This window comes from Tachypleus tridentatus, chromosome 7 (assembly GCF_004210375.1).
Source record: "Tachypleus tridentatus isolate NWPU-2018 chromosome 7, ASM421037v1, whole genome shotgun sequence".
NCBI classification, from domain to species: Eukaryota; Metazoa; Arthropoda; class Merostomata; order Xiphosura; family Limulidae; genus Tachypleus; species Tachypleus tridentatus.
In genome coordinates this window covers 8057478-8070937 of record NC_134831.1, presented here as the reverse complement: position 1 = coordinate 8070937, position 13460 = coordinate 8057478, and the positions used below count along the sequence as shown (strand labels likewise).

The 13460-nt window shown below is 33.2% G+C and overlaps 1 protein-coding gene across 1 annotated transcript in view; it reads left to right on the top strand.

The window, feature by feature from the left end:
* Positions 1–12976, top strand: part of LOC143255060 (irregular chiasm C-roughest protein-like) — a 126255-nt gene extending 113279 nt beyond the window's left edge. Inside the window, exons 10-14 of the mRNA XM_076510108.1 lie at positions 6187–6308; positions 7204–7378; positions 8362–8472; positions 8813–8940; positions 11403–12976. Coding sequence (XP_076366223.1) covers positions 6187–6308; positions 7204–7378; positions 8362–8472; positions 8813–8940; positions 11403–11699 — 833 coding nt within the window. The 3' untranslated portion in view covers positions 11700–12976. The remainder of the gene's footprint in view (positions 1–6186; positions 6309–7203; positions 7379–8361; positions 8473–8812; positions 8941–11402) is intronic.
* The last annotated feature ends 484 nt before the right edge of the window (positions 12977–13460 follow it).

The window sequence follows — 13460 nt, the reverse complement described above, 5'->3', positions numbered from 1 at the left end:
ACGTATTTTGAGTACCATAAAGCATGTCACAGCAACAGGCGTAACTTGCAAATGTATATATTATGTTCAATGTAAACATATATAAGTATACAGGATGTGAAATTTACACGGACAAGAAAGAATTATAAAGAAACTAGAAACGTATTAAAGTTCCCTTAAGAGTATGCATGCAAGCGTTTAAGACATTACAGACAAGTTTGAAATTGTCATTTTATAGGTTGAATTTTAACAATGGATGTCATATGATAAGAGGCCCTACCTTGTTACAAGAGACACATTTCCATGTGCTCTCAGACATTGAGTGTATTATACATTTTTGTTACAGTTTTTGGAGCAGGCATCATTACTTGCCCGTAGTAAGGTTTGAAAACTCTGCACGAAAGGGAACCCTCGAAAGTAATGTTGCAACTATTCAAAGGCAATTGAACGTTTATTTGCTTTACGGACTTTTAGACAATTTTGTTATAGAAAAGACGCAACTGAAAAACGGAATTTATTATTTTCTATAAATACAAAAGACGGTATGGTCTATTTTCAAAACTATAACTTAACCGTGTGTTAACCAAGAATAAAACACACTTCACTCGGTATGTGTTTCTTTCTCGTGCACTAAGCATAAAATATGGTTTAGGTTTCTTTATAAAACCTGATCTTTTGAACCGGCGTGTTCTGACTTCCGAGTTCATCGTTCCCTTCATGACACTGACAAATTGTTATGTTCAGCTGCACAGTATTTTATTTGATAGATCCATTAATAGGACTATCACACTAAATTTCTGGTTATTATAGGTTGTGCACGTGTTAGTTTGCGATACGTAAAAAAAATCTATTTCGAGTTTTCGAGAGAGAAAAAAAATAGTATATAAAACATATAGAAATCCTTGAAATATGTGCTATTGGAGTAATAATGTGGGCTATAGTACTTTTTATAGTGTTTTTCTGAGCTGAAATACCCGCAGAGTTAAAGACTATGAACCATCTGATGAACAGTGCAGTAGTAAAGTGTAAAGTGGATTAATACCTATTATTACTCATTTTCTTTTCAGATCAGTTAATTTCATGAAAAAAAGAAAATAAAACTTAAAAGAAATTTAACTTTCATACTTTTAGTTTTGTGACGATTAAATCTTTTAACGTAATTTTACGTTACAAATTGTCCTTAGGAACATTTAACACATCGTATTAAACAAAATAAACTAGAGTACTGCCTGTACTCTGCTGAATACTATGGTAACATCAACCTGTATAACAAAAACTTCAGATAATTCAAGTAGCCTCCCCTATTTCAGCCATTACAAAAGCTTTGAAAGTCAGACGTTTTCAATACAAACAAATTTATAAATATACAAACATGCGAGACTTTATAATATCGGTAAGTATTCTGTTTAAGTAATTTCAGACAATGTAACTGGATCAGTATAATTTGCTTTATGTTGAATTTTGTCTTTTTAAAAGTTAATACACAATTTAGTGAGAAGCAGAACAGAAGGTCCAGAGAAATGGTGTACACAACATTGTGTTCTACTTCTATCCGAACAACTTAATTCATTTTAAAACAACTAACTTCTGAAGAACCAGTTGCCAGGAATTTTCCTTCGTACAATGTGCAATGCATTAAAATAACTACAGGTTTTAAAACCAAAATAAGCCAAATTTTTTTCTTCAAGTGAACGAAATTACTGCTGGGATTTCAGTTATGCACCAACATTTTCATGAGCCTATATATATTTCCTTACACTATACGCGATTTTTCTTCTTCACAGTCTTGTCTTGCTCTATCTTTTCTTCTTTGCTGAGTCCCTCCTGATGACATACATACCTCGTTGTATTAAAGTGCTCTACACGTTTAGTCTTTGGTATGTTTGTCTTAATGACATAAACCTGGCTGTTACAAAATTATTTACACGTTTAGCCTTTGGTGTGTTCGTTCTGATGACATACATACTCGCTATATTAAAGTACTCTACACATTTAGGCTTTGGTGTGTCGTCCTTATGACATATACTAGTCCCTCTCTGGTACAGCGGTAAGTCTTCGAATTTACATCGCTAAAATCAGAGGTTCGATTCCCCTTGATAGACTCCGCAGATAGCCCTATGTGACTTTGCTATAAGAAAACACACACACACATGACATATACCTGGCTGTATTAAAGTAGCTTACACGTTTAGCCTTTGCTGTGCTCGTGTGTTGCACTGTATTAAAATAGTTTAGAAGCTTAGCCTTTGGTGTGTTTGTCTTGATGACTTATACCCCACTGTATTAAAATAGTGTACACGTTTAGCCTTTGGTGTGTTCGTCTTGATGACGTATACCCCACCGTACTAAATTAGTTTACACGTTTAGCCTTTGAACTGACATAAATATTTTTTAACGTTTACATCTTGCATATATTTTTAAAAACGTCCACTGGACTTGAAAGTTTTTCTGAATGTAAAATATATAAAACTATATTATTTAAAAGAAATATCTCAGCAGTAACATAAAACGAAGTTTTTCTCTTACTGCATTAACAGTTTAGAATTTCGAAAGATATTGGAAAAAATTGATCCATCTTATTTATTCAAAATATCCTGTCCCTTAGATTCCTATCTGTTGCTAGGTGGAAATGTGTCATTTTTTGATACTTATTATAAGAACAAAAGTCCTACTGCAATCTATGTTTCGACAAACATTGTTAGTACATGTTTCATACAGTATTTCTATCTTAAACTGGAATAAATCTTATTAGGAATATTTTATTTCCTTCAAAACTCTTTGCAGAAGTACAAATATGGATGTGTTTTATTTATTAAAGTGAAAACAACTTGTATTCAATAAACCCTCACACACTGTATATCTTCTGTTAATAGTTATGTATCAGAATAGTTGAGTATAATTATTAAATAATCTTTAAAAATAACACTGAAGTAATATCACGAAATAAAATAGTGTAATTATAATTCGGAATGTTTCCACATGGCGGATTTTACTTGCAGTTATCAGTGATATTAAAATTTTACAGAAGTTTACAATGACTTGAATATATCATATAAAAATATTTACTGTAGTATTGATGCGATCTGGTGAGTTGTTTCTTTTCTGGAGATACAAAATAACTGTTGACAATAGTTGTATCTCAATATAAACTGTTATCTTTCTTCTGCAGTTGTACTATATTGTGTTAATGTAAGGTGTAGTTCCTTCAGTTTCTGACGTTAGTACAAAATATACTCTACAAAACCCAGTTCCGATTGTATTGCTTGCTCCCAGGAAACGCCATGAAAATTGTAATGATTGAATTTTAAATGAGCAATCTTACAATTAATGAAAACTGTTTACTCCTTATAGCAACCCAGCTATGCAATAAAAACTATATGACATTGATTTTGCTCCTGACGTTGGACAAAAGCCGTCAATTGTTTGCATAACATCTGCCAGAAACAAATATATTTATCATTTCAATATATCAATATATCATTTATTAGGTAAAGTACTGATTATTTTATACAGGTAACATTGTTTTTTAATGTTCACTGTAACCGGGTGCCTGTTAAATATGTGCATGTAACTTACAAATAAAAATCAACAGCATTTGTTCACAACAACGTCATCAGCGACAAAACAAATTTGGAGGGTGGATCCACCAGTTCATATATACAACTTAATCTGGAGCTTTCAATATTACCGAACAAATAAAACACAATATCGGCCGCGCTAAAAAGTTTGTACTTCATTTTCCAAACAGAATTAGATTAAACGTTTTCATAAACAAGCACTATGATGTCATAGGATCTAATTATGATGTCAATTTCAAAGGTCATCGTGCTTTATACATAGTTTCGTAATTTGGTAGGATAAAATCGATATGTTTTAAAATTTTCTTGACTCAGTTTGTAATTGTTTAACTGTATTTGCGTTCCCACCATAAACTAAAATGTTTATCTGAATCTAGAGAAATATATGATCATCTATCAGTTAGACTTTAAAACGAAGAGAGATGTAATAACTTCTCTCGTCGATATCTTTAACACTGCACAAGACGATATCATAAGAATTTAATCAACGTGCTTCAGTTTACGAGGACGGGTTGCTTCAAACCGAAACTCTAAATCAAATCAAATAACTTTTACCTGTGTGAGTATTTGTATTAAATGAATTTAATAACACACCAATAAAGGCAAAACTAGACGAAATGGGGTTCAATGATCTAAAATGCGAGTAAATGTTTACTTACTGTTTAATGTATACTTCATTTGAAGGAATCGAAACGCCTCGTTTTCGGCTTTACCTATTACTCTGAACGTACTTAGTAAATGCAGAATAATGTTTGAACCGTCCTCGAACCTAGATTAGGATTAGAGTGTTCCTTTAAACGAGTTTCCAGCCTTCTGACAGTTGTAAGTTGTAGCGATAAGAGCGCCTTCATATGTTGGACAGCATAATTCATATATAACACGTGACTGATGAGAAAAATAGATACGAGTTTGAACCTGAAAACAATTCTGAATTTTCAAGAAAGGTTCAAATGCACATTTAGGATGAACTTGTGGATTCTGTTCAGTTTCTTCTTAAATTTACTCCTCCCCGTAGCTTTGTGACGTCATAGTTCAGTGACCTAATGGATACATTTGTGTAACTGTTTTATTAATTCTATTATTAATAAACTAAAATAGAAATTACTTACTTTTTGTTAAGCGCAAAACTCTGGACTTACTGAGCTGTGAGTAACACAGGTTTCGAACCTAAAATTTTGCCGTTATATCATACCGTAAAGGGTGAGTAAAATGAGTAGTCGATGAACGTATCTGATGTTCGTTAAAACCTTCTATAACAAAATGAATAAATGCTTTTATCTGTCTGAGAAAACAACTAGTAGAGTGATCAACTAGAGATTCGTTATTAAAGGTTTCTTCTTCACTTAAAACGTATCTTTGAAGTTTAAACACCATCAACAACCAACACCTTAAGCTTTTTTAAAGTGTTTCGCTTGCAAGGCAGGGCGAGTTTCGAAATGAAACTAAGATACTGCGGTATTGTATTTGCTCATATTTTGACTTTTAGAACTAGTTTGTGATATTTGTTATGTTTGTTGGTGAAATAATTACAATTCCAGTCTTTTACGATCCTACAATGGGGCTATTTCTTTGAAATGTTTTAAGCACTTGGGATAAATTGCCTAATGCAAGTGGAGAAATGTTATATATCTGTCATGCTAACGATTTCACAGAATTCTTTCAGTGGAATCCAAAATATCTCTGTGTAAGAAAGATTTCTAATCGAAAAAACGGACCCCTATCGACTAGTCTTTTCTTTTTTCTTATACAATTTAAATGTCCATTAGAATTACATTCTTTTTATCTAAAAAAATCTAAAGTAAGACGAAAATAAAAAAACGAAAAAACAACAACATTAAAACTGAAAAGGGAAGCTATCTGGTATTGCATAAACCAATTACGTGTCGTACTTTAATGAACAGAACATATTTTATGTTCTCATGTTTCATTAAACTTAAACATTTGAGGAATTCACGTCCAATATAACCAACCAGTCTCTTTGTGTTAGAAGTACTCTACATGTTAACTTTGTTTAATGAAAAATACTTACATAATTAACAAGGAATGTACATATAAAGAGATAAACTTATTGTAATGTATAGATCAACATCATTGTTCGAGAAAGACAATAAAACTATTTAACAGATATTTGTTTTAAACATACGTCTTGTAATTGTATTTATTAATGTACACCCTTCTAGTGACTCAGCGATAAGCCCATCGTATTGATTTATGTTTAAATATAAACAAACCTCAGGTTGTCGAAACCCGGTTTTTAGCGTTATAAGACATTCCGCTGCACTAGAGGAGCTCTTAGGGCTAACTCACAAGGTTTATAACAATAAATTCCGGACCTCGATACCCGTGTTGACCACGACATACATATACTAGTGTGTATATTTGCGCTTAGTAAAAAAAAAAAAAAAAGTTTGTCTTGAAATATCGCGCAGTTTTAAACTAACAAACTAATGGGAAGGCGATTAGCCAAGCCAACATCATCCACCGGAAATACTTGGTTTCTTTCGCCTAACCGAATATTAGAATTTGAATAACTCTGATAACAGAGCACGACCCCGCAAACTCTACATTACAGAGACCAACTATTTTTCTTTGAATAAAATAATTATATAAACTTAACTTTATTTGAAAGGTCCACCAACTGTGAAGGCGAAACCTGTGCAGTATGGAGAGACGGATCAAAAAGTCGAAGTTGAGTGTAGTATCTATTCAGTGCCAAGTCCTGCTCGAATAACGTGGACTAAAAATTCGCAGGTAAGCATCGTAACATGGAATGGAAACATATTTCAAGACCTCAAGGAAATGTTCTAACAGGTGTTTGTAGCATTAATACGTGATGTGATCTGAGAAGACCGTTCATACTAGTTATTACAAATAGTCTACTACAGTCATAGACCACCTCGATTATTAAGTGTTAGGTGTGGTCTGATAGGTCAAGCTCATACTATTTGTTACACATAGCCTATTACAGTCATAGACCACCATGATTGTAAGCGTTAAATGTGGTCTGACAAGTGGAGCTAATGTTAGTTATTTCGTATAGTCTATTATAGTCATGGGCCATCATGATTATAAGTATTAGGTGTGGTCTGATTCAAACTCACGGTAGTTATTACATATAGTATAATATACTACAGTTGTGGATCGTTACTTCAACAGTCCAATCATGAATTGTAGCCAAGTTTCTCTGTGTACAACTGATAACCTAATGATAAGAAGTATTTAGTCCCTCTTCAATTTTTATTCATTTCCAACATTGAACACTTAATTCAAGAACTACAATGAAAATAATAAATCGTAAGTAACTTAAAATCAGAATAATTTAAATACAGTTGTTATTTTTATGAACTCTTTTTCATCAATGAGTTGGTCTCCTACCTTATAAATCAGACACATAAAACGCGAAGATGATTTAATTCATAAAGCGACAATGATTTTTAATACACTACAATAAAATGTGATCCTACATTAAAGGGCAGTCATAATAGCAATTAACTCAATAGCCGATATTAACCATAAGATGTATTTTAACAAGTCTGTCAACACGAAATAAGTCGAAATGCTGAATGAGTTTTAATGTCTGAAACATTCAAGTTTATTGTAAGTGTTATTTGTTTGGTAGAGTTTATTTCTTTTATGCATGCCGCAGGTGTTGGAGATTGATAACACACATGGATACGAGATCGTAACACAGCCCCTGCCAGACGGTGTGCGAAACCTTCTTATAATTCATAACGCCGACAAAAGCGACTTTGGCACCTACAACTGTTCGGTGTGGAATGACTTTGGGCATGACAGCATGCTGATATCATTAAAGCGCCAAGGTTAGAAATGATTTGTGTTGTATTGAACTTTAACCTAGCTTTCCACAGTAAATAACGCTAGCCGGCGTGTTACGTACCAGTCTTTCAGGGGTTGCTTACCCTTATGACTAATAATTATTCTATTCTAGTAAGGTAAGTTTCGAAACATCGAGTGTTAAAAGACACAACACAGATTTCCAGTTGAGTTAGCAATGATGTGTTATTATTTCCATTCTTGGAAGACATTCAACATCACATTACATCTGCTCTAATCGTCCCTAATTTAGTAGTAGTAGAATAGAGGGAAGATAGCTAGTTAAATAGCCTACCGCCATCTCTTAGGTATTCTTCACCAACGATTATTTAGATTGACTGTTACAGAACAACCCTACGACCGAAAGGTTTGTTTGTTTGTTTGTTTTTTGAATTTCGCACAAAGCTACTCGAGGGCTATCTGTGCTAGCCGTCCCTAATTTAGCAGTGTAAGACTAGAGGGAAGGCAGCTAGTCATCACCACCCACCGCCAACTCTTGGGCTACTCTTTTACCAACGAATAGTGGGATTGATCATCACATTATAACGTCCTCACGGCTGGGAGGGCACGACCGAAAGGACGAAAATATTTGTTGATGGGGATTCGAAACCACGACAGGCAGATTGTTATTATGTTATTGTTATTATGTAAATAAATAAAAAATAAAATGAAAATAAAAATAAAGCAAAATAAACTCTACCGAGTTTGGAGTTCTTATGGAGAGGATAACATTTCGGTCTGTGCAGTGACTTTCGTTCGGCCGAAGCACAGATACCGAAACGTCTTGAACACGTCAAGCATAAGTAAATATATTATAAATTTAAAAATTCTAAAGCTAACCAACTATGATTTTGTGGAATATGAGGAATATGTAACATTTGTTGAATACCTTAGCTGAAGTAACATTTAAGGTAGGTGCTTGTAAAGACATTTGGAACAAGGTGTTAGGTGTTTCTTTTTGTTTTCGCAGAGCACCTACCAACTCTAATCGTGATTGCAGGTGTTATAGGAGGAATATTTTTCGTCGTTTCTCTCACGGTTTTGATCATCTTGTGCCTTCGGAAGAAATCACTTTCCAAAGGTAAATTATGTATATATGTATTACATAATAAACATGAAAGTACAGGAAGTGTACAAGTGAGCGTATTTTATAAAATGTGTCTACTAAATATTTCGCTTATCTAGTACACAAACTAAAATCTATACATCAATTTACATGATGAAATGCACGAGAGTTATCATCTTTTTTTTGGTTATTTTGAATAAAATCACCGAAAAATAATTTTAGTAGTAAATACTGTAAGCTCAATTCTTAAAATCACATTTCATTAGTCTGACTTGCCAAACAAAAATTTGAGAAATACAAATTATGGACTTCACGTAAACAAAATATTTCTCACTTTTATTTATCTTTTCATTAGCGAGCAAAGATTTTGGATCCGAAAAGCAAGTAAAACCTTCAGACACGGTGTCCTCTCGAGGGTCGGACCTCGAAGTCGAAATTCGCACCTCTTCGTTACCGAACAACAATGGTCGAAGCTGGGACGAGGTTAGTAACGTGGTAACACAACGTTATTACAAATATTCCGAATCGAGTAGCTATCTTCCCAATGTAATAAGTGTGTAAAGATAATTCATGAGATTCGATTGCTTTTAGCCAGAAGTATAACTCTTGATAGGTTCTAATTAAGAAACCGTCATCAGGCGAGTGATCGCACTGCTTATGTAATTATGGCTCATCTGAATGGTATTGAAATATCTCCTCAATAGGTCTTCACAACTTTACAATAATATACAGTGTTTGCTTTCATAACAATATTTATGTAATATGTGAGTAACAAGTTCTGGTAATGTCTGTAAATATCACAGTAAAAATTTGAATTTTTAATTATTTTTCTTTTTTATTATATGACAACTGAAACAAAACAATGGTGTCAATCAATTTCTCCAAGATGACAGTTTTAAATGGTGTATCCACTTTTATAAGTATTATTAACTAGTAGTAATTTAAAAAAGATCATGATTCTAGATCCTCACTGGGACAGTGGCAAGTCTCGGGATTTACAACGCTAAAATAAGCGGTTCGATTCCCCTTGGCAGACACAGCAAATAGCCCGATATGGTTTTGTTATTAGAAAACAACAATATAATTTTAGTATAAACGATGTTATAATTACTCCTTGAAATTAGTTCTTTTACGGAAATGTGGTGTTCCTGTAAAACGTTTTAGTATAAGAATTATCATCCAATAATAGATAAACACAAAGTACATTTGGAATCTCATTGTATTTAGAAATCGGTTATAAGTATATCCTTCCTATGTCTATTAAAACACCGTATTAAAAAACAAATAAAGAAAATATTTTCAGAAAAGGCAGTAAATACAGGCATGGCTAATACCAATCCTTCAATGACAATGGAAAAAAGATAGTAAAGATGGTATTTACACTATGTATACATAATAGTACAGGTAAGAATTAACATACAGCGATATACACACCCATCCAATTTCAATTAAGATTAATTTATCCTATTTTTATCTGTTAACGTTCTACACTGTGTGTCTGTTGGGATTATGCAAATACCATCCCTACTGTCTTGTTTGTATTGTTTCTTGGAGTGTTAATATTACTCATCCATACAGTTACTTCCTTTTTGAAAGGTTGTATCTTTACCTGTGTTCATATCAAACTCATAAATCTCTTTACACACATATAAATTACTCAAAACGAGAACAAAAACGAAACGTTCCTTGTAGTAAGATTCGCTCAAACAAATATATGTCAATCTGTCACTTATAATTCCGGCTTCTACTAGTGTATTAGATTGAACTACTTTGATTTTAGGTTATGCATTTGCACCGCACCTGTTAGCAATAGCAAGTTATTAAAGGTTGTGTGTGGTGAATATGTCGATAGCACAGGTCTTTTACTCTGTGGTTTCACAGTTGTTTAGCTGTAAATTTACAGACTTACAATGCTAAAGTCCGAAATTAAATTCACCGTAGCAGACAAAGCGATATTGTGTTCATACCTTTGTGCTAAAACACAATATTTACATTTACACTTTTATTTAATTGCACACATGTACAACGTGCTATCTTCGCTTCGTCCAGCATTGGTATCGAACTCTGAATTTTAACATTTAAGCTTATCGCTCAGCCACTGTGGAGGGGAACACGTTTGTTTAGAAGCCTTTAACATATGTTTAGTAACTTTCTAAAAAAATTTCAACGATAGCGCAGATAAATTATCCTTACTTACCCATGAAGAAAATATATTGTACATGTGAGAAATCTTACGATGAGCCGGTTTTGAAATTGAACAAATTTAATTTAAACCATGGTTTACACCCGATGTTTTCCTCCTTTATATCTTTTAACCGAAAGTTAAACGTATAAAAAATGTGTCTGTCAATCGATTTATCTATCCATCTGTCGTTCTTCTTTAGCCATTTAAATTACTGTTTATAAGTTTACATCCGGAGGATTTTACGTCCTAGATGTTCAGATTGTTCCTTGATTTTTGTTTTTCTTTGAGTGAATCTACATAAATAAAGGAGACTGAAACAGCTTACCTTGAGAAATACTAGATTTTATTAACGTGAAAAAAGGAGAAATATGTTGAATTTACAAGTGTCTTCAATCCTTTTAGTTACTATTACTAAACATAGCTTTCAGTTAGCTCTGTAGGTTATTTTAGTTACTATTACTAAACATAACTTTCAATTGGTTCTTTACGTTATTTTAGTTACTATAACTAAACATAACTTTCAGTTAATTCTGCACGTTATTTTAGCTACTATTATTAAACAGAACTTCTGTACGTTAGTTCATGTACGTTCTGTATTTTAGTTACTATTACTAAACATAACTTTCAGTTAGTTCTGTATGTTATTTGAAAAACTATCATTTAAATTCCTTTAGGAATTTCATTAAATTGTCGAATTTTTTTTCGGTTTTAAAATCCTTTCAGAAATAATTCGTTTACTCATAAAATGAACTTATTTCAGGACATCCAAAGTTCGAATAGATATGGACCTTACTTGGATTACGCACCAAGAAACTTTGGAATCATCAATCGGCCATCTTACTATGTGGGCGAAACCGGTTTCCATAGTAGTAGGCGGCCACAAGGGTTCTCTAATTCATACATTGGTAGCTCCCACCCAGATCTTCTTCACCCTCAGAGAGCCCACGTCAGCTCCCGAGACAGAAGGTACAGCCCAACGTTTTCTTCGCAGCACTACATAACTGTACTTCCTGGTCAAGTTGGCTTTAGAACAGACGCGTTGGCTACGAACGTGTGATGAACTGGATGTTAGCGTGCTGTAAAAATGAAACGTTTGCAGTCATAAAGGTGAAAACTAAAGACGGAACTGTTTCGTCGTACTGAGGTCAGTCTAAAGTTATGTGGCTGCGATGATGTTGTTTATACAAAGATATCAGTCTTAAGGATTATGAAAGTTACGGTTTATTGTTTCAACAGTTGCAACCGTACTTGATATATCCCTGTTTTATTTCAAGGATATCATTATTACGTATTATCAAAGTTGCAGTTTATTGTTTCATCAGCTGCTACCGTACTTGATACATCCTGGTCTCATTCGAAAATAAATTCACTTTAAAAGTGAAATTTGTTACATCGGAATAAGAACATACATTCAGAATGGTTCCTGTATTTTCAAGTACCTACATGTGTTTTCCACGAAACCACGAATATTATATTTAGTTGTCTTCAGTAATATCTCTTGACCTTTCCTTTGAATGCATTGCAAGATTTTAATTTAGTGTCACTCTGTATGGTGGTTGAGCTAATAACTTTCATCACTCAACGTAGATAATTCCGAAACGTTTCACTTTTCAGTACTTCGTAACATGTTATTAGTGAAATGGGGGGGGGGGAACAGATTAGTGAATCACTCACACCAAAAGAACCTGAGACGAGAGAACCAATAATTATCTGCGAACGAGACCCGGATTTATCTATCAGATGATTTGTGAATTATATCTTTCAAATGTCAACTGGCGTTATTCTAGTATAGGTGTTGGTCAGCCCAGCCTTCTTCTAGCCCGACGAAATGTATAAAAACATATCTGTTTCTATAAACCTGTGTACAGTCCACTGAAAGGAATGACTTTATCGTATTATTGTTACATATCATTACAATATGTGCAACATATGATATAAGTAGCTTTTTTTCTTAATGTGAGTTTCAAATACTTCGCTACGCTTATATGGAATGTACTGTATTGGTTCATAATGGACGTTTTTGTACAGTAAATACGTGGTTATTTTCTCTCTTCGATTAGAAAAGTACCAGTGTTTTGTTAAAACGTTTATTTAGAAATGAAGGCCTGTAACTTACAATATTTAATTCTTGGTGGAAATGTTTGATGTTAAACATGTATTATGCTTCAGGACCGCGTAATGAATCTGAAACGACGATACTTAATGTGCCAACATACAAAGCAAAACTTCTAATACCCAGGAAATATTTATTTCAGGGGCCTTTTGAAGTTTGTAAAGATTATCATGTAATTACCAGAGAACGACTTATTAATAAATAAATACAAATTTGTCACATACGGTTCGTCTTTTAACTGTTCGTATAACATGAACGTTGTTCTTCATTGGTAGTAACAATTAACTTCCCTATCATCCTGCACAAAAATGAAAAGCAACAATGTGAACAAGCTTGGACACCTACGAACACCTATTAAATACGTTTTCATTGACCATTGTGATACCTAAAAATATTATCTACTAAAATTAAAACACACAACGTTACAATTAATGAATGTAACAAGGGGATACAACTATTCAGTGATTCATGAAATGTGATGAAGATACATTAAACTGGAAGAATAGAAGAGGTTCCTGAAACTTAGACCACTAAATGTTATTATATCTTATAAATTTAATTTGGTTGTTAACTGTGGATGAAAACATCTGTGTCAGCATAGCATTCATTATCGTGAGTTATGAGAAGAATTTAACAAACTAAATATTTATTTTAATTACGAATAAACACGTTCCAAAACTGTGTTTCTTAAAATACACCCACTTA